This window comes from Chanodichthys erythropterus, chromosome 14 (genome assembly GCF_024489055.1).
Source record: "Chanodichthys erythropterus isolate Z2021 chromosome 14, ASM2448905v1, whole genome shotgun sequence".
Lineage (NCBI taxonomy): Eukaryota > Metazoa > Chordata > Actinopteri > Cypriniformes > Xenocyprididae > Chanodichthys > Chanodichthys erythropterus.
Window position 1 is genome coordinate 2690018 of NC_090234.1, and position 20657 is coordinate 2710674.

Sequence of the window (20657 nt, forward strand, 5' to 3'; positions counted from 1 at the left end):
GAAACCGAACAGTATTTATATAATTTTTTACCTCTAATACACCACTATGTCCAACTCCATTCAGCTTCCGGTGAGTGAGGTCGGATCGCAAGTTTCATTTACTGTTATAGTTGAAGTTCCCATCTACTGCTATTATTTGACTGACAGACGGCAGCGGTTGCAGTTAAAAATCATAATTTGCGTTCAACTGAAGAAAAAAAGTCACCTACATCTTGGATGACCTGGGGGTAAGCAGATAAACATACTATTTTCATTTTTGGGTGAGCTATCCCTTTAATTGAATTTCTAATCGTGATTACAATTACAGGTGCCACAATTACGCAATCGTTCAAAGGTTTTAAAGATTAACTCAAGGGTTTTTTTCCCTTTGTTTTAATTTTAGTTTTAGTATAACATTATAATGCCATGCATATTTTTCTTTTTTTTTTCTTTTTTATTTAAAGAAGAAACCAGATAGAAAAGCTTCAGGAGTGATTTCAGCTTGTTTATTTTCGTATTAAAATATGGCCTGCAGTTGCCTCAGACAGTGGCATAAAGCGATTCAAAACATCAACCTCAAAATAATTAAACAAGACAAGCAAACAGTCAGCAATACGACAAGAACAAATAAACTGATCACAAACAAAGCAGACAAATAAATACAACAGAACGAAAATACAAATTAAACAGTGTTTTAAGTTGTTGTACTAACAGTGGTATGGCCAACAACGGAAAGTTGAATAATCAAATGTAAAATAACACTGCACACATTAAATATAGATTAAAGCTACTTACGTTATTCAGTCAAGATCAGTGAGCGAGTTTCATTAATGACAGACGGCAGCAGGTTTATTAGGCTGCTGTCACTTTAAGAGCTGCACGGATCCAATACACTAATACACACACATTGTTACTTTCTCAATTGTTTACATTAATTTAAGACATAACCCACTGTGTTTGCGAGGATATCCGCCAAAAAGGCACTTTGACATTTTTGTGTGTATGCGTTTATCTGAAGCCCATTTGCTTTTTTCGGCTCCGACAGTGTCTCTCTTGCGGCTTAATGCACTGCTGTTGTATTTTTGTCATTTTAAGTTATTAGGCATTTTATGATTGTAAGGAGCTCATTTTTGACTTTGTGAAATGTGTGAAAATGAATAGTAAGGTAAACGCTAGAGCGTTGTGTTTCGCTGCACACACTCAGATATGGAGAACATGCAGAGAAACCACTGCTGATGATGACCTGCTGTTGATTACTGCTCTTATGAATGAGAAGAGTACTGTATTTGGTCATCATCAGCTGATCCCTGTTGGATCATTGGCTCAGTCCCATAATCCAGCAGTTCTCAATCCTGAAGCGCCCTGATTTACATCATCAGCCTGTAGAGGCTCAAGACATGGTGCCATATCTCAACAGTGTTTTTGCACCTTTGAAGGGCACTATGGGAAAGAAACACCACACAAAGGGTCATTTCAGACCCGGTCATGAAGGGTGCATCAAGTGTTTGGGTGGTCACTTCAAGTGTTTGTACGTAGAATAAGTTTTGTTAAACTGTATAACACACTGAATCATGTTTCATAGGCAGGAAATGTGTTTAGTAGATATATTGGCTTAATGTGACAACCTGCGAAATTTAACAGCCAATAATAAGAGATTACGGTTATACTTTATTTCCATGGTCCACTTTATTTTATTCTGCTGACTATGAGTAACTTTGCAACTACATGTCAATTTATTCTACTAACGCTAACAGTCTCTACTGTAGAGGTCGACCAATAGTGGATTTTACCGATATCAGTAACTAGGTTGGCAAACGCTGGCCGATAACTGATTAATCAACGACAGTTTTTGTTATTGTTACAGATGAACTCTTATTGTAAAGTATTACCATTTCATAGAAATAGAAACAGTCGTGCTTAAAGATGGCCATCTTTAAATATATAAACAAAGGCCATAGAACTGTAATTAGACACATATGTATATTACATCTATACTCTCATGCTTTATTTGCTTCCATTTTAAAACACTTGGCGATTATCTAATCAAAATAACAAGATATGAATTACAGTGACAATAAAAGAATTGAATTCAGATGCATTTCTGATTTGTTTACATGTTTCTGTCTGCTGCATGATGATACAGTTTGTTCTTTCTCTACTAAAGCAGCATCTTGTCCACAAATTAATTACTTTATAATGATATGAAAACACGTATGGTAGTGTACCGTATACATATCGTTTCACTGTCAGTTTTAAATCCGTATTGGAAGCGTCCTGCTCTGCGCACAGCCTCACGTGTCAAAACAAACACCATGAGGCATCAGTGATAGTTTTCATTTCTCCTCTAGAGGCCGCTCTTGTACTGTATAATGACAGCGGACCCTTCTCAGCTGCTCCAGCAACAGACACAACCCGGAAAAACTACCGGAAAGGACTTTTGCCGATAAGTGATGGTTCCAGCAAACTGTTATCTGTGCCGATTAATAGGCAAAACCGATTGATTGGTCGACCTCTACTCTAATGAGAGTTAGTTAGCTTGTAGTTGCAAAGTTACTTATAGTTAGTAGAATGTCTAAAGTGGACTATCAAAATAAAGTGTAAAAAAAACTGCTGTTTTAAGCTGATGGATCGATGGACGTCATATGATATGATTCCTTGTGAAGTTGGCACTGTCTTTCATTGCTCTCTTCATCAAACAGCCCCACTGTGAGGCACAAAAGTCTGGGGGGGGGTTACTGTTTGTTTTAGTGATGAACAATTTGTTGTTTGTGTTGTGGATATCTATGGTTTGACCCATTTCAGAGGCGGCCAAAATCAAAATCACTCCATTTCTAATACACCATGATATTTCATTGCCGTTCCTAGTAAGCAATAAGAAGAACGCTCTTTCTCTTTTGTGATTCCTCTCTCCAGGTGTGTTGAAGAGCAGTGGTGCTCCGGAGTGAGTGGTGAGGGCCACTTTTCTGAAGGGTGGGTAACTCGTGGGCCACCCTCACCCCTTCTGCCCCCATGGCTTGTGTCCATGAGCAACATGCCCCTTCCCCCTCCCTCTCAGGGTTTAGCACCCCGCTCTCCGATCCCCCCTTCTGCCGGCCGGATTCGGAGGTGCCGGCGAGCACCCCAGACACTGAACTCACCCCGACCCAATGCGTCCTCCGTAATGTGCTCTCCATCGACCCCGTCGGAGGCGGCAGCGGCACTCATACCCACAGCAACAGCCCCACCCTGAGCGACGAGCCCACCAACTTCTCCAACAGTGTGCTGAAGCTGCAGGAGGGCGGAGCCGAGGGTGGAGCCGTGCGCAACCAGGCCGACAGCTTCCGGCTGCAGGCTGGCGGAGGAGGCTTTCTGGAAGGCTTGTTCGGATGCCTGAAGCCAGTGTGGACAATGATCGGGAAAGCCTACTCGACAGAGCACAAGCAGAGCCACGAAGGTGAGTATGACAATCAGAGACAGCAACAAGAGTTAGAGTCATTTCGGATGGAGATAATCAAATGTCTCTTCCAGAATCCTGGGAGGTGCCGTTCGAGGAGATCTCTGAGCTGCAGTGGGTGGGCAGCGGGGCACAGGGGGCGGTTTTCCTGGGCAAGTTTCATGGTGAGGACGTGGCTGTGAAGAAAGTGAGGGACATCAAGGAGACTGAGATCAAACATCTGCGCAAACTCAAACACCCCAACATCATTACCTTCAAGTGAGTGAACGCAAACATGCACAGCACCATCACCCTCTATATGTACGTTTAGAATCAATCATTTAAAGAGCACCTATTCTGCTTTTTTCCATGTTTATCTTTCTTTAGTGTGTAATGTTGCTGTTTGAGCATGAAAAAGCTCTGCAAAGTTCCAGTTCTTCTCTATATCAGTGTCAGTGTTTCTGAACTCATAGAGACAGGAACTAAACAGAGCATTACTGAGAGGACTGGGAAGAGAGGAGCTGCAATAATGGACAATATGGGGAAAATAATAAACATTCAAGCATGAAAACCTGTTCTGGTAGAGCCCAGAAACAGCATCAAATCTTTGTAAAAGGGCATAATAGGTCCCCTTTAACTTTTAAATCAAACTAACAGACCTGGGTAATGTGACGATGTCTTTGTCCAGCATGTATGCAACTAGACTTGGAGCTCCGAAAGACAGAGCGCAACCTTATTCGGTTCATCAGCGAATGATCCGTGTGATTTTTAAAGTACAATCCTCGCACCGTAGCCGATTTCACTGGTCAACTCAATCACGCAGTCAGGAAAGTTCATGGATTCAATTCAGAACTATCATGGATGGATCTGATCACGAGGTCAGGGTGTAGATTAGGGTTAGGAATTAGTATTTATTTCAGAGGTGTGTAAGCAATCAGCACTGTAAATGAAATGACCAATGAAATCTGTAGAATCGGAGGCGAGGTTGGCATATCATTGGTGTCAATATGCCAAAGCATTGCAGAGTTACAGCCTCAGAATCAGCTTGCCACCCTGACAATTTCATTAATGTGTTATTCGAAACATATTGGTTTGGTCAATCAAAAAGCCAGCAAATTTTGCCGGCATAGTCTGAAGATGATTTTGGTGAAAATTGGACCAGCTTTCTAGGAGGATTTCCAAAATGGCAGGTTTTCAAAGAAATTCAAAATGGCAGACAGCAATTCTGATAATTCATAATCGTTCATTGTTCAATAGGCAAAAGTAATCAAAAGCCATTAACATTTCATATTAAAATTTCTTTATAAATTTTGACCACCAGGAGGCACTGTTCCGAAACATTTTCAGTTCCTTACACCAGTGTTCCTCAAACCTGTCCTGGGGATCCCCCACCACTGCATATTTTGTATGTATCTCTAATTTAACACACCGGATTCAACTCATCAGCTCATTGTGCTGCTTCACTTATCGGAAATTTGATAATTCCCACTTCTGACGTTGTGATTACGAGCTCATCACATTCAACTTTTGAAATAGGAGGGTGTTCATGTGCAACTTTTACCTAGGAAACTCATATTTACGATAATTCCAAGAGCACATGAAGGCAGCATTGGTAGAGACTGCAAGACTTGAATAGGTTTTATTTGATGAGGGAAACATCAAAAATGTTTATTTATGAGGGGTCCCCAGGACAGGTTTGAGAAGCACTGCCTTACACATACACATTTTCCTTGACGCATACTGAGTTTCCTAGAGTTTCGTAACGATACACTAATGCTTTCATAAAACACAGCATTTTACAAAATTTCAATTGACTGAAGCCAAAAATGGCAGACAAACGGAAAATTGGGTATCACTGAAATTGGGTATCATCTATGTATGCTGCACTGAATCAAAATGATTTTATAAGCATAAATAGCCATTTTAAAATATGCTGTCCAGTAGGTGGCATTGTCCAAAACGCTGCATGTAGCCTCAAGTTATGCTTGTGATGACATGTACCAAGACTCATCTCGATACGCAAAAGTGTTGCGGAGATATAGCCTCCCATCCAGTTTCATGTGCTCTTCGTCAAATTCGTTTACACGTTATTCGAGAACCGCTGGGTTTATCAAAAAGCTTCTAATAACTGTTTTGCCAGCATGGTTTTAAGATGATTTGAGCCAATTTTGATGAAAATTGCCTAGGAGGAGTCCGAAACAGTAGTTTTTCCGGAAAAGTCAAAATGCCGGTTAAAATTTTCATTATGGAAAATGATTTGTTTTGATCCTGTGAATCAGAATTTTGTTTCTGGCCTTTACGGTTCAAAAGTTATTAGCATAAACATGAGTGCTCAGTTGGTGGTGCTAGAGAGATTGAGTTAGAGACTCCAAATTTGCTGAGGATAATTTTCAGACTTCATTTTCTATCTGTGTGCCAAATTTCATAACTTTCCTGCAAGTGGTTCTATGGGCTGCCATAGACTCAAATGGAAGAAGAAGAAGAAGAAGGAGGGATAATAAGAACACCAACGGATACAATAGGTGTCTATGAACCTTCGGTGCTTGGCCCCTAACAAAACAATAACAAGGAATTGGATTATAGAACTCTTTATCTAAATCGTGACATCTGGGTCCAGATTTACTAGACAGGGCAAATTATCGTGAGACTGCAATCTCATAAAAGCACCGATGGGAGAGGAAAGTTCTGCGGGTGATTTACTGACAATGAGCACATTACAGAACACAGACGCAGCCGCGCATTTCCATTATGACCAACACAATCTACCAAGAGCAGCGCAAATTAGCGTAGGGTCACAAACAAACAGAACTGATGATAATGAGGTGCGTGTGATCTACTAACAACACAGGCGCTGCAAATTAAAAATAACATGGTTTGGCAAACAATATTTTCGGATAACGTCTTCTTCTGGCATTACAAATGAATGCACACGAGTGGAGAAGGTTCTCTTCCTGATGTCTCGCACTCTCTGTTCTCTGCGGTTCCTCCTCCTACAGCAACAATCGCAGCATCAATCGCAAAATGGATTAAGATGCTTTTCTAATGGCACAAATACCAGTAAATTGACTTGCACAAACCTTAGTAAATCATGTTGCATAACAAACACTATAATATAATAAATTTAGTGGTCTGACAGCGAAACTAATACAAACGCATATGCAATAAGGGGCAAGCTCTTAGTAAGTCTGGCCCTTGATTTTTGTGTGTTTTTAGCTGCTCCGTTATTTCCTGCTGTTCATATCTATATCATATCAAAAATACAAAGTTGGACTGTAGCAACATATGATGTTTTATTAACAAAGTTTGGGAGGAGCACGTTCAGATAATTAATCTAATTAACACGGAGAAGCTCATTCAGTTGATCAACTCAATTAACATCAGGAAGTATATATACAGCAGACTTACCTCTGCTCTTTTCCAGCATCGCTCCACCACCCCATCTCCTCAATTTTGACTATTCCTATCCCAACCTGGCATGGGGGAGTACTCTGGGTTCGGGCCAATTTTTGAGCTCAGAGCCTTCTTTCCACGGACAGCATGGCAAATACACATAACCTTTACTTTATCTGATTAGATGTATGTGTGAACTTGTGAATTATGACCATATAGTGCAATTCACCCTTCGCTGGGAGTTTGATTGACAGGCGATCTGACCAATCATAACACCAATATCATGTGCCCCATTGCTACCCGCCATTTTGACAAATAAACCAAACAGTAGAGTTAGAAGTCGGTGGACTTGAACTTGAAAAATGGTGTGTATTGACGTCTTTCCGCAGTTGAATCAACACATTCCTTCTGATGTTCATTCATGTTTGTTTGATGCTGTAACTAGTAGTAAAAATGAAGTGACGATCGGTTCACGAAGCAGTTACTGCGATTGTCGGGGTGTGTGTTTCAGGGGTGTGTGCACGCAGGCTCCGTGTTACTGCATCCTCATGGAGTACTGCGCGCAGGGGCAGCTCTACGAGGTCCTGAGAGCCGGCAGGAAGATCACGCCGTCCCTGCTGGTGGACTGGGCCATGGGCATCGCCGGCGGCATGAACTACCTCCACCTGCACAAGATCATCCACAGAGATCTCAAGTCACCCAAGTATGACAGCTCCATTAGCTTGAACCCTGGTTTGTACCAACACCCTCACAACTGATCAAACACCTTCTCTCCCGTCAGTATGCTGATCACACATGATGACCTGGTGAAGATCTCAGACTTCGGCACGTCTAAGGAGCTCAGAGACAAGAGCACCAAGATGTCATTTGCTGGCACCGTGGCCTGGATGGCGCCGGAGGTGATCCGCAACGAACCCGTGTCTGAGAAAGTGGACATCTGGTACGGTCATTCGTCATGATTGGGTGTGGGAGGATGTAACACAGTTCAATAAATGGTTCATAGTAGTACCTTGAAAGGATAGTTCACCCAAAAATTGAGAATTCTGTCAAAAAACATTTTTTGTGAATAAAGTAATAAGTATAATGAGGCTATTTTACAATGAAAAGAGGCGTGTTAGTATAGAAAAGAAATGTCATGATGAAAAGTGATGAATCCATCATGTGTGGTGTCGGCAGGTCGTTCGGTGTGGTCCTGTGGGAAATGCTGACCGGTGAGATCCCGTATAAAGACGTGGACTCCTCCGCCATCATATGGGGCGTGGGAAACAACAGCCTGCAGCTTCCTCTTCCTGACAGCTGCCCGGACGGCTTCAAGATCCTGCTCCGACAGTGCTGGTGAGAGACAGAGAGAAAGAAACCTTTGTCAAAAAGAAGTGCACTTAATCATATTGAATGTGCACTTGCAGTGTACTTCAAATTATACACGTATATTTTTAAAAACACGCAGATGATATAATATTAATGAAATAAAAGACACTTAAGCAGAGAGACACTTTCATGACACACTTTTTAAAAGTGCACTTTGTAATAGTCAAATTTAAAAGTATTAAAGTACATTTTAAATCATCGTTTTAATCTTTAAAGTACTATTAACATACTAAAGCACATGTGAAGTACTTGATCATTTGAACTGGTGTTATTCAACACTACAAATGTGTTCATTGTTACAAATAACTAATTACAATTGTATTTATTTAAATATATATGATGAACAAGTTTCAATAGTTTGTCAGTAATGCTTGTCAGTACACTTTAACCATATTTCCAAGACAATAGAGGTAATTATGAAATTTGCATATAAAGATGTTTTCAGTGTCTGCAAACATTACATTAATTTCACACTTAAGTATATTCCTTTAAAGTGTATTCGTTTTGTAATAAGTACTCTTTTTAAGTATGCTAAAGCGTGATTATTGTCACAAGGAAAGAAAGACAGGAGAGAATCGTGTGGAAATAGATGAGCTCTCTGCAAAATGATGGAAATGAGCATAATATGATTAGCTGACTCTCATAATAAGTTGTAAGTGACTCTTCTAACACTGATGTGTGTGTGTGTAGGAACTGCAAACCCAGGAACAGGCCGTCGTTCAGGCAGATTCTGCTGCATTTGGACATCGCCTCTGCAGACGTGCTCTCCACCCCGCAGGAGACGTACTTCAAATCACAGGTGAGACGCGTCAGACACTAAAGCACTACTGCTGTAGAGCAGAGACGCTACCATGTGCTTCAGTGCTCAGACTTGTACAACTCCAACACGTGTTGCTATACTAAAGCACAAGCTATGGAAAATGACTGCTTCACAACATCATCCTGTGACATCCTCTGATCTCTAACTCATGGAGACAAACATCCCTTCAAACCACACAATCATACGATTAGCAACAATAGCAAGTATGGAAAGAGCAGGAAAAATAATAAGTAATATAATACAAAATTCTTTTTGATTAACTGGAATAATTAAATGATTATGATTCGATGATGCATGGTTGCTCTCTTGAAGCAGCACACAGGTCGATATTGAGGATCCTTGAATCCTTCAGTATTTTCAAGAAATGTTTTAGATTTAACAAAATAAACAATAACAAAACAATAGTGATCGGCGCTTTCGAAACACTGCTTTATGAAGCTTTGAAACCTTTACGAATCTTTTGTTTTGAAGCAGTGGTTCAGACCGTGTTTCAATAATTAAAAGGAATAATATTAGCTTTTGTTTAGCTGACCCATCCATAGAACAAACAAAACAAGCCCTAAAAGCTGATAAAAGAATACATATTATAAAGACACTTAATATTTAATGGTATTAGATGATTAGTTATTTGCATCTGACAGATTATACTTAAAATAAAACATTTGCAATGGGTTTGTAAAAGCTGGTTTTATGCATGTTTGAGTTTTTGTTGCATTTACACCGTTTTGACCAGCAGGTGTCACCAGCGCGTGGTGTTTTGAACGCTTCGAAACAGTGAATCATTTTGCATAGCAATTGGTTCAGTTGATTCAAAGCTTTGAAAAGCTTTGTTTCTCCCATCGCTACAAAACAAGAACAGAGAACAGAGTGAGCAGCACCAAACATCAGTGTAGGACAAGAAACACTGGGGTTAAACACTAGAGGGGTAACAGGCAAACAAGACACACCTGGGAATGATCACAGAACTATCAACTAGAAAAACTACAAAGGACTACAAAAATGGCACACAGGACAGGAAACAGGATAAAATGCAAACTAAAAGTCCAATAAACAAAACACACAAAACACAAGCCAGGGAATACATAACACTTATGTCATTTCATAATTACTTCTATTGTCTCTGAAATTAAATGTTAAACTGTTGAGTGTATTAAAAAAGCAATTACAATAAACTAAAATATACTTTGTCATTTCTATTGAAACTTCTATGTCATATTTATTTAAAAAAAATGCAATTAGACATTTTAATATATATTACCTTTGAATGTAATATCGAATAACACACTTTAGTTTAAATTATAATCAAATGCATCACATGTGCTTTAGTACGTTAATAGTTCTTACTTCTTTAAAGCATAACAAAAGATTATTAAAACATGAGGACTTACAATGTCCTTTAAACTTTTAATTTGACATTATTACAAAGTGCACTTTTTGAAAGTGAGTTAAGAAACATGAAAGTGTCTCTCTTTAAGTGGCCTTTTATTTCATTAATATTATATTATCTGCAAGTACAGTTTTTTAATGTATTGTAAATGCAAGATTTTAACCACACTTTTTTCACAAGGGTTTGGTGGAAAAAAAGTTTTTTTCCAAATATTAATAAGTGAAGGAGTTTTGTTTTTTTAAATATTATTTTGAAGATGTAAAAACAAAGGATCAAGTTTTCTGTGTGTGTGTGTGTGTGTGTGTGTGTGTGTGTGTGTGTGTGTGTGTGTGTGTGTGTGTGTGTGTGTGTGTGTGTGTGTGTGCAGGCGGAGTGGCGTGAGGAGGTGAAGCAGCACTTTGAGAAGATTAAGTCGGAGGGCACGTGTCTGCACCGTCTGGACGAAGAGCTGATTAACCGGCGACGGGAGGAACTCAGGTCAGCAACAATCACATGACCAAAACACATCGGCTGAAACATCCTTAATACAAGCCAATCAAGAGTGTGAAATTAGCTTAATGTTTTATTTTGCTTTATTTATTCACTACTTGCTTTATTTTGATTCTACATTAAATGGAGATTCAGTGTGTAGATATTTTAGGACAAAATTTGTTTTAATATATTGCAAATAATCACAGAAATCTAATGTTTTTTTTTTTTTTAATGGGTTTTTTTTTATGTTGCAGTTTAAAAAAAAAAAAAGGTTCTATTTAGAACTCTGGGGTTCTTGACTCAGTTTTAAGAACACTTTATGCCAAAAAGGTTCGATATGAGAAGAATTTTTTCTAGTGATAAAGTATGTTTACGAGCTGTTTAATTCATAAAATTTAAATATAATAAAAAAATGAATCAAAACAAAATGAATTAATTAAAACTAAATCCATAAAATGATCCCATGATGGAAAAGGTTCTATATATGAAGCTCCTGACAGAACACGTTAATCATCTGTATATAGAGAGCTGATACAGCAGACTGAATGTTCAGTGTTAGCGCAGGTTTAGAGGGCTGAACCGTGTACTTGTTCACACAATAATGGTATTATAAGAATGAGCGGAGACGAAACAGAGCAGTGGACATGTTGTTGAGCAGGACTCGTGTTCACAGGCACGCGCTGGACATCAGAGAACACTACGAGAGAAAGCTGGAGCGGGCCAATAATCTCTACATGGAGCTCAACGCCGTCATGCTGCAGCTGGAGCTCAAAGAGAAAGAGCTGCTCAGGTGAGACGCCATCTTCTGTTCTAATAAACCAGACAAAATCACTCCAACAACTACAAACAGTCACAAACCGAATGGAGAAAGAGCGATCGGTCTGTCAGTCCTTATCATTCTCCTGTCATTCCATGTCATGTTACTTTCAGATGCAAATTCAATCTAATCAGATACATTTATCTTTATTAATAAGTGCTAATGCTAACATGTTATTCATTAAGGAGGGAACAGTGTCTGGATAAGAAATATCCTGGTCTGTTCAAACATCACCCCTCAACCACAGTGGACAAACTCATCAAGAAGAGAAGCGTTCCTCAGAAACTGCCGTCTCACGGCAAGAGGTGAGAAGAGCCACATTCTGTCATATGATCAATATATAACATGGACATAAATCAAGGTCTAACGTATTGTCTGTCTTACACACAAACGTATGTACAGTACAAAGGCTTTGTCTTCTATGTGACTGTATGTGTATGAAACAAACAGTCTGCTTCACTGTAAGTGGTGTAGAAAGACCAAAGATACAAAGAATATGATTAAATGTTTAAAAAATGATCTGACATTTTCCACAAACAAACATGACTGAAACTCTAAATGCATCCATTATCAAAGCAACATTAATGAAAGACACTCTTCCTGTAAGTTCTTGTTCATATTTGCACATTGCCTATGTCTGCTCTGTCAGTTTTAAACACCCAGGTCCGCTTCACACCTTTATTGATCAAGAGGGAATTGAAACATTCAAATGTTTGTCAGTAGCTCTAGTAATGTAATAATAATGATAATTCATTAAGAGTTAAAACAGAGACTTTGCTTGATCTTAAATTCTTTGTTTTATGGCTGGCTACTTTATTCCAAACAAAATGAAATGGTATTCTGCTTTCATGTTTCTTTGTCAACTTGCACACGTCAGCACTTCACACTTCCCGACACAAACAATAGTCAAACCAATAATTAAATTCCACAGGGATCCTTACAGCCGTGTCTTTCCAGATAATGAACCCTAGGGAGTTTTATTCCAGGACTGCTGTTTGTTGATAACCCAATTGGAATCATACTGTGGAAATGCAAATTCAGTCACACTGCTGCATGATATTTATTGCTTAGTGTAGAAAAAAACACAAATGGTAATTTATCTAAAAGTAAGAATTGCAGAATATGCACAATTCTCAGCATCTAACTAAGTTCGGATTTGAACCTGGGTCTTCCACATTTGTGCTTTAACACTCTACCTCTCGTCTGTGAAGTCATATGATGTGAAATTGGAAAATCTACTAACAAGTACATTGTTTACTACATGGCACAAGCAGATTGACCTGTGCTGTATCAGCAGCCAGTGATCTTGATCATTAAACATTTAAATAGTCTGGTTCAGTGTCCCGCCGCATCAGTGTTGCTCTGAACCCCTCCTCCTCCCCAGCACCGCCTGTCTAGATTAGTGATGGGGATCAGCTATATCATATATGTCTGTTTCTGCAGCAGCATCATGTCTTGAATGCTCACAAAAGCATGTCTGTGTCTGTCTTGGCAGTAGCAGACGTGTGTAGCAGATCTAACTCGTCAAGAACAAATACATTAACAGTAGCTGTATGTCCATCCAAACTTGTGCACAAAATTGGAATATGGCATAAAACACCTGCGAATAAAGCAGCATTTCCATCCCATGTGTTCAAGAGAACAAAATCGTCACTTCCTGGGAAATTGGCGCAAAATATCAGTAATAAAAATTTAAGTCGGTGCAGTCGGGCTCTTTTCTCCTCCATCATAAATAAATTGGTCTCAGAGCGTCAGATAAACAAAATAAACACTGTCATGTGATCTTGCATTCGGATGCTGGTGTTTGGGAACAATCGTGTGAGACGCTTCTGGAGGAATTAAACTAAATCATTCTGATGACAGACTTTGACTCAGACATTTCAGAACCACCAAACCAACATTTGAGATGCTGCGATGCCATTGGTCCGCTGGTTATAGACTCTTATTTCATTTTAATCCTTGGCTCAAGACGAACAAAACATATATCTCCGATTTCATTTTCAGTATGAAAATTCTGCCATTTTGAGTTTTGTCAAAAACCTACTTTTGCAAACTAGTCCTAGGTTTTTCGCCCGATTGGAACCAAATCAGTGCAGGACAATTCTCTGGACTCTCTAGGTCAATAATTATCAAAAAAAGGTTGAACTTTTCCCTTTAGGGTAGCTATAACAGGGTCAATTTAATAAAGGGGCATGGCTAAGTGACCACAAAAGACTATAACTCCTAAACGAAAACTCAGAACTTCACGAAAAACCACATAAGAAATATGATTCAAAACAAGCATGCAAACTTTTATGGATATCAGTCTATAGGTGGCGCTATAACTGTTAAAAAGCAATAAAACCCATATATTTTCAATGGTAAATTGCCTGTTTTGATTGAAAATGGTCTGTTCCTTCTATGATTTAAGCGGTTACATGCTTGAACCCCGATAAATGCTGCTTGCAGCTTTAATTCTTATTAGTGCTATTGAATACAAGGCCAACTGACACTCAACAGACTGGGCGTTGGTCGACTCTCATTTTCCCCCATTGAAAATGCTGAATCTGCGTTTGTCGGGTCTTGAAATGTCTGAGAAGTGACATACTGTAAACCGGTGACTGACGGCCTTGGTCTGCTTCTGTCTGTGTATTGTGAATTGGCCTTAACATGTAACATATGTAAAGTAAGGTGCCACCAAAAAGAATGCTGTGTAACCAGTGACTTCCTCTTGGAATGTCATATCCAGGCCTGATCTCCTGAGGTCAGAGATCATTCTCCCCAAGATGGACGCTGGTGTGCTGCAGGTGACCGTCCCACCCTGTTCAAATCGAGGACCTACCTCACCTAGTCGGGCTCGCAGGGTGAAAACCCGTCATCGGAGGAGCGGCAGAGGAAGCAGTGGGGATCTCTCAGGGCCTAAGCACCCTTCTGCCCCTGCTAGCCAAGAAAGAAAGCCCACGCTGTCCAACACGACGACGCCCGCTGCGCCCCTCACTGAAACGGCTTCAGGGGCCACCATGAGGGAGGGCCAACTGGAGCCGCCCCCGCTGAAGCTGTCCTCGTCCAGCCCGGATCTGCTGTGCTCCACCCGCCATGTTGAAGATGGAGTCAGTGGAGCCACCACGACCGAAGCCCTGGGCAGAGAGACCAGTGGCGGGGCAGAAGCTGGGGCCGGTCTGGATGAGACTCCACCCAGAAGTGACACGGCCAGTGAGGATGCCGCTTCACTGCCGTTCTCCAGCAGCCCTGATTCGCCCTGCTGTGGCAGAAGTGGAGCGGTGGGCAGAACCCATGCAGAGGAGAGAGAGGAGGGAACCGGCGCAGTGCGATTGCCCAGAGGATCCAGCGGAAGTCATCTGACTCCATCGGCCATATTGTATCGAGCTGCTATCACTCGCAAACAGGTAACTGGAGCAGACTTTGTCAAGGTTTACATGTTTATATGTCTTCACAAACTGCCCTGAAATGCAACCTATACACTCCAAATAACAACATTCAACAACGATTATTAAACAGTAAATGTAATTTGAGGGTTTTATATTTACAGTGCTCATTTTGGCCTAGCGCCTTAAACTGTTTCAGCTGATGTAGTTGATCTTCAGTTTATTATTTTAAGTTGAGTAAAACTATTTTAGAACAGTTTGAATGAAGTGTGTTGAATTCCACCAGCGACGTGGCGTTTCCTCTGAAGAAGAAGAGGGTGAAGTGGACAGCGAGGTGGAGTTACCAAGAAGACGGTAAGAACGTCATTATTTATTCTTTCTGGAATATTTTCTTGCAAAATAAGATAGTAGGTAGGTTGCTTTATTTATGTTAAGCTGCCTTTCCAAACCCATAAGAAGATAATGTTATCTTGTTTTGGCAAATGCTCATACAAATAGGCTGATTGCACATTTTCAACAAATCTGTGTTATGTATTTTGAGTTTTGTCAAAATGGTTATATTTATGATATGACTACTGACACTACAGTGCAATACAGCAATTGCATTACAATGGGAAACACTGATGGGAGATAACTGGTATTGATCATTAGTTATGTTGCTAGCTGATGATATTTAAAGGCTGCTTGCTAGCCTGACTAAATGGGACATTCTGTTCCTGAGAAATGATCCTACCCAACCAACTTTGCATGGTGGGGCCAGTGTAGGCATGATATGGGCTTGAGGATTCAGATGGAGCTAACATGGAAGCCACGGACAAACCCATTTAGGATCCATACTGGGGCTATTTCAGATAGGGCTGACATGCAACCCACGGACAAATCCATTTAGGACCCATACTGGGGCTAATTCAGATAGGGCCGACGTGCAACCCATGGACAAACCCGTTTAGGGCCCATACTTGGGCTATTTTAGATAGGGCCGACGTGCAACCCATGGACAAACCCGTTTAGGGCCCATACTGGGGCTATTTTAGATAGGGCCGACGTGCAACCCACGGACAAACCCATTTAGGGCCCATACTGGGGCTATTTCAAATAGGCAGCTTTACAGTGATAAATAGGAAAATAACGATTCAATGATGCAAACAGAATTCAATTCTGCTGTAAAGCAGCTCTAAAACAACAATTGTAAACAGTCATTATTCAGTTGAAATTAAGTTTTGGCCCAAACCCAGAGTGATGGGTGGTGGAGGGATGCTGATAAACTGTCAAACAAACAGAGGTAAGACTGGTGTGTATATATATATATATATATATATATATATATATATATATATATATATATATACACACTTCTTGTCGTTAATGGGTTAATTATCTGAACCTGCTCCTCCCGAACTTTGTTAATAAAACATCATAAAGTTGAATATTAAGTGTCCCTGACTAAGCAAGCCAGAGGCAACAGTGGCAAGGAACCCAAACTCCATCAGACAGAAATGTCTCAGTCGGGGGGCCAGTTCTCCTCTATCCAACAAACGAACAGTGCATGATTATAATTCAGGCCGCATCACAAGTCCGAAGTCAGATTGTGGATCTGTAAAATATTTCATCCAGTTCCTTCTCATTGAAGATCAGATTCATCACGCTGGTATGGAGACGAAGCTGGCCATAAGGGTCTGTGCAGAGGACTTATCTGGTTCTTTTGGTCTTTGCTGAGGATCTGTGCCAATGGCTATCGTGTCGACGAGGTCTTCACAAGGGGATTGTCTAGTAGACATGGTCTCTGCTGACATTAAGGGCTGCGATGAGGTCGTGTCTAGGTGCAGGTCCACCATATGATCTGGATACGACCTGGATCCGGCTGACTACGGTAACCTTGGGATAAGGATGAGACAGACAGACTAATATTACCGTAGATGCCATTCTTCTTACAATGTAACAAGTACATTGGGTGTTATGGGAAGTGTTCCCAGTTTTGGTTGACCTAATTTATGCAGCCTAAAAATCCTTTAATGGATTGGAATTATAGAAATGTGATAATGTGTTATGTGTATGCCAGGTTAAAGAGATGTGTTTAAAGTCTAGATTTAAACTGACAGAGTGTGTCTGCTTCCCGAACAATGCTAGGAAGATTATTCCAGAGTTTAGGTGCCAAATAGGAGAAGGATCTACCGCCTGCGGTTGATTTTGATATTCTAGGTATTATCAGCTGGCCTGAATTCTGAGATCGCAATAAACGTGAAGGACTATAATGCATTAAGAGATTGCTCAGGTACTGAGGAGCTAAACCATTTAGTGCTTTGTAAGTAATTAGCAAGATTTTAAAATCTATACGATGTTTAACAGGAAGCCAATGCAGTGATGACAGAACCGGGCTAATATGGTCATACTTCCTAGTTCTAGTAAGAACTCTAGCTGCTGCATTTTGTACGAGCTGTAGTTTATTTATCAAGCGGGAGGAACAACCACCCAGTAGAGCGTTACAGTAGTCTAGCCTTGAGGTCATGAACGCATGAACTAACTGTTCTGCATTCTTCATTGAGAGCATATGTCGTAGTTTAGATATATTTTTAAGATGGAAGAATGCGGTTTTGCAGATGCTAGTAACATGGCCTTCAAATGAAAGATTGGTATCAAAGAGCACACCCAGGTTCCTAACTGACGACGAAGACTTAACAGAGCAGCCATCAAGTGTTAGACAGTATTCTAGGTTATTGCGTGAAGAAGTTATCGGTCCAAAAATTAGAATCTCTTTTTTTTCTGAATTTAGTAGTAGGAAATTACTGGTCATCCAGTTTTTTATATCAGCTATACATTCTGTTAATTTAGCGAATTGGTAAGTTTCGTCAGGGCGCGAAGAAATATAGAGCTGAGTATCATCAGCGCAACAGTGAAAACTAACGCCATGCTTCCTAATGATATCTCCCAAGGGTAGCATGTACAGAGTAAAAAGCAACGGTCCTAGTACTGAGCCTTGAGGTACTCCATATTTAACTTGTGATTGATATGACATCTCATTGTTTACTACTACAAACTGATAACGGTCAGATAAGTATGATTTGAACCATGACAATGCAATTCCTCTAATGCCAACATAGTTTTCGAGTCTATTTAGAAGAATATTGTGGTCGATAGTGTCAAAAGCAGCACTAAGATCCAGTAACACTAATAGAGAGATACAACCACGATCTGATGATAAGAGCAAATCATTAGTAACTCTAATGAGAGCAGTCTCAGTACTATGGTACGGTCTAAATCCTGACTGGAAATCCTCACAGATACTATTTCTTTCTAATAAGGAACTTAGTTGTGAGGATGTTATTGACTAATTCTCTAGGATCAAGTTGCGTTTTTTTAATAAGAGGTTTTAATAACAACCAGCTTTTGGTTCGTATCCTAATGAAAATCATGAATTCATAATATTAAAAGGATCTATGACTTCTGGAATCATCTCTTTCAGTAGCTTAGTCGGTATAGGGTCTGACATACATGTTGCTGATTTTGATGATTTAACAAGTTTAGACAATTCTTCCTCTCCTAAAGCAAAGAATTAATGTAATTGTTCCTGTGTAGGGGTGTATAGCACAATGTCCGATGCAATACTGCAGTAGACGGTTGCATGGTTATAATTTTCTCTCTAATGGTATCAATCTTGCAAGTAAAGAAATTCATAAAGTCTTTACTGCTGTGCTCTTTGGAAACATCCAAATTTGAAGCTTTATTTCTCGTTAATTTACATTTTAAGGCCTTTCTGTATGCAGTAACACTGTCCTTCCACAAAATGCGAAATACCTATAGTTTTGTTTTCTTCCATCTGCGGTCCATTTTTCAGGCTGCTCTCGTGTGCTCATTATACCATGGCGTCAAACTATTTTCCCTTAATCTTCTTTAAACGCAAAGGAGCAACCGTGTCTAAAGTGCTGGAAAAGAGAGAGTCAATAGTTTCTGTTGCAACATCGAGATCTTCTAAGCAATATGGTATGCTGAGGAGTTGAAACTGATCAAGAAAATTATTTATAAAGATATCTTTAGTGGTAGAGGTGATAGTTGTACCATATTTATAATGGAGTTGGTTTTGCAGCCTTAGCTCAATGGAGTATACATGAGACTAGATAATGGTCTGAGGTTTCATCGTTCTGCTGCAGAATTTCAATGCCATCAACACTGATTCCATGTGACAAACTCATTTAGTGGACCACAAAATAAAGCGTTACCACATTTTTATTTTAATATATCCTTGTTTTATTGTTTGTATGTTCTCTAATGTCCGATTTACAGACGGCCGACCAGTATAACCAAGTGCCAATCAGTATCCACTTTCAGCTCAGAGAACCTGTCCGTCTCAGAGGGAGAGGAGGGCCACACCACTGACCACTCCCACAGCGGCACGCCAGATGTGGTCAGTACCAACACAGACGAGCGTCTGGACGACCGCAGCGATGACCTCATCTCCCAAGGGTCTGAGATCCCTGTGGATATTACAGACCCCACCCTGTCTGAAAGAGAGGCCGCCGCCCTCGAACAGGAGAGGGCGAATTTTGATCTGGAACAAAATATCCTGGAGGTACTAGTATTGTGTGAAACCATACAACACACTAGCTATGTTTACACGGACATCTTGCTTCAATCGGAATGAAATTATTTTGATTGATGAATCCGAATGTAGAGTTTTGATCGGGGTGGGCAACTCTGGCCCTAAAGATCCACTTTCCTGTAGAGTTTAGCTCTAACCTTAAACAACTGAACAAACTAATCAAGATGTAAAGCAGGGGTGTCCAACTCTGCTCCTGGAGTGCTACCGTCCTGCAGGCTTCAGTTCCAACCCTGCTCCAACACCCTGAACACCTTGATTAGCTGGTTCAGGTGTGTTTGATTGGGGCTGGAGCTGAAATCTGCAGGATGGTAGCTCTCCAGGAGCAGAGTTGTACACCCCTGATCTGAAGGAATACTAGAAAGCTGCAGGAAGGTGAGTTTAATCAGGGTTGGAGCTAAACTCTGCAGGACAGTGGATCTCAAGGGCCAGAGTTGCCTAGCCCTGGTTTAGATGAATGCTAAATAAAGGGATCAGGATGATTTTGCCCTGCAGCACATCACAGACCATGAGTCTGAACAAGAATTTTAGAATGACACGACAGTCAATGTTCAACAACAGCTCGTTTCGCCATTTCTACATCATTGCACATGCACAGAACTTTTAAATCTGATCAAGTGTTTAATGTCCTATCGAATGGATTAGAAAAGGATTGGGCCAATTCATTCCAATTGACGTGGTTATATGTATTCTTTTTTTGCAGTTCTTTCTCAATGGCTTGTGTTCGTTTATTCCACCACTGAATAGTCAATCTTACGAGCATCATATATAATGTGTCCAAGACTTTGATCATGCTCTCTTGTCCTGTTCCCAGACCCGCGCATTATGTGAGGACTCGGACTGTGACAGCGCTGAACTTGACCAATCAGGGAGCGGAGAGCCGAGCCGTCCCCCGAGTGCAGGAGGCTGGGGCCAAGGGCCCCAAAACTGAAACACACACACACACATGTGAACCCGTGCAATCAAGCACACACAGGCATCACACCAGCACACACTTTCACTTTTGGTTGCACCAAAGCGAAACTGATTTTCGTGAAACACGTGTGCGCACACATCA

At 40.5% G+C, this 20657-nt stretch overlaps 1 protein-coding gene across 1 annotated transcript; it reads left to right on the top strand.

Annotated features, from left to right (window-relative positions):
- The first annotated feature begins 2988 nt into the window (after positions 1–2988).
- On the top strand, positions 2989–20531 carry map3k12 (mitogen-activated protein kinase kinase kinase 12). Its single transcript, XM_067410315.1, has 13 exons — positions 2989–3412; positions 3487–3670; positions 7293–7484; positions 7563–7721; positions 7958–8116; positions 8840–8948; positions 10724–10833; positions 11501–11617; positions 11830–11949; positions 14373–15030; positions 15296–15363; positions 19288–19573; positions 20415–20531. Exons 1-13 carry the CDS (start codon positions 2989–2991, stop codon positions 20529–20531), a joined length of 2703 nt encoding a protein of 900 aa, XP_067266416.1.
- The last annotated feature ends 126 nt before the right edge of the window (positions 20532–20657 follow it).

Excerpts from the sequence above, each read along its gene's own strand:
- map3k12 (XM_067410315.1), top strand. The coding sequence starts at position 2,989 with ATGGCTTGTGTCCATGAGCAACATGCCCCTTCCCCCTCCCTCTCAGGG. Across the intron at positions 11,618-11,829 it reads AAAGAGAAAGAGCTGCTCAG|GAGGGAACAGTGTCTGGATA; the intron begins GTGAGACGCCAT and ends TTATTCATTAAG. Across the intron at positions 15,031-15,295 it reads CTGCTATCACTCGCAAACAG|CGACGTGGCGTTTCCTCTGA; the intron begins GTAACTGGAGCA and ends GAATTCCACCAG.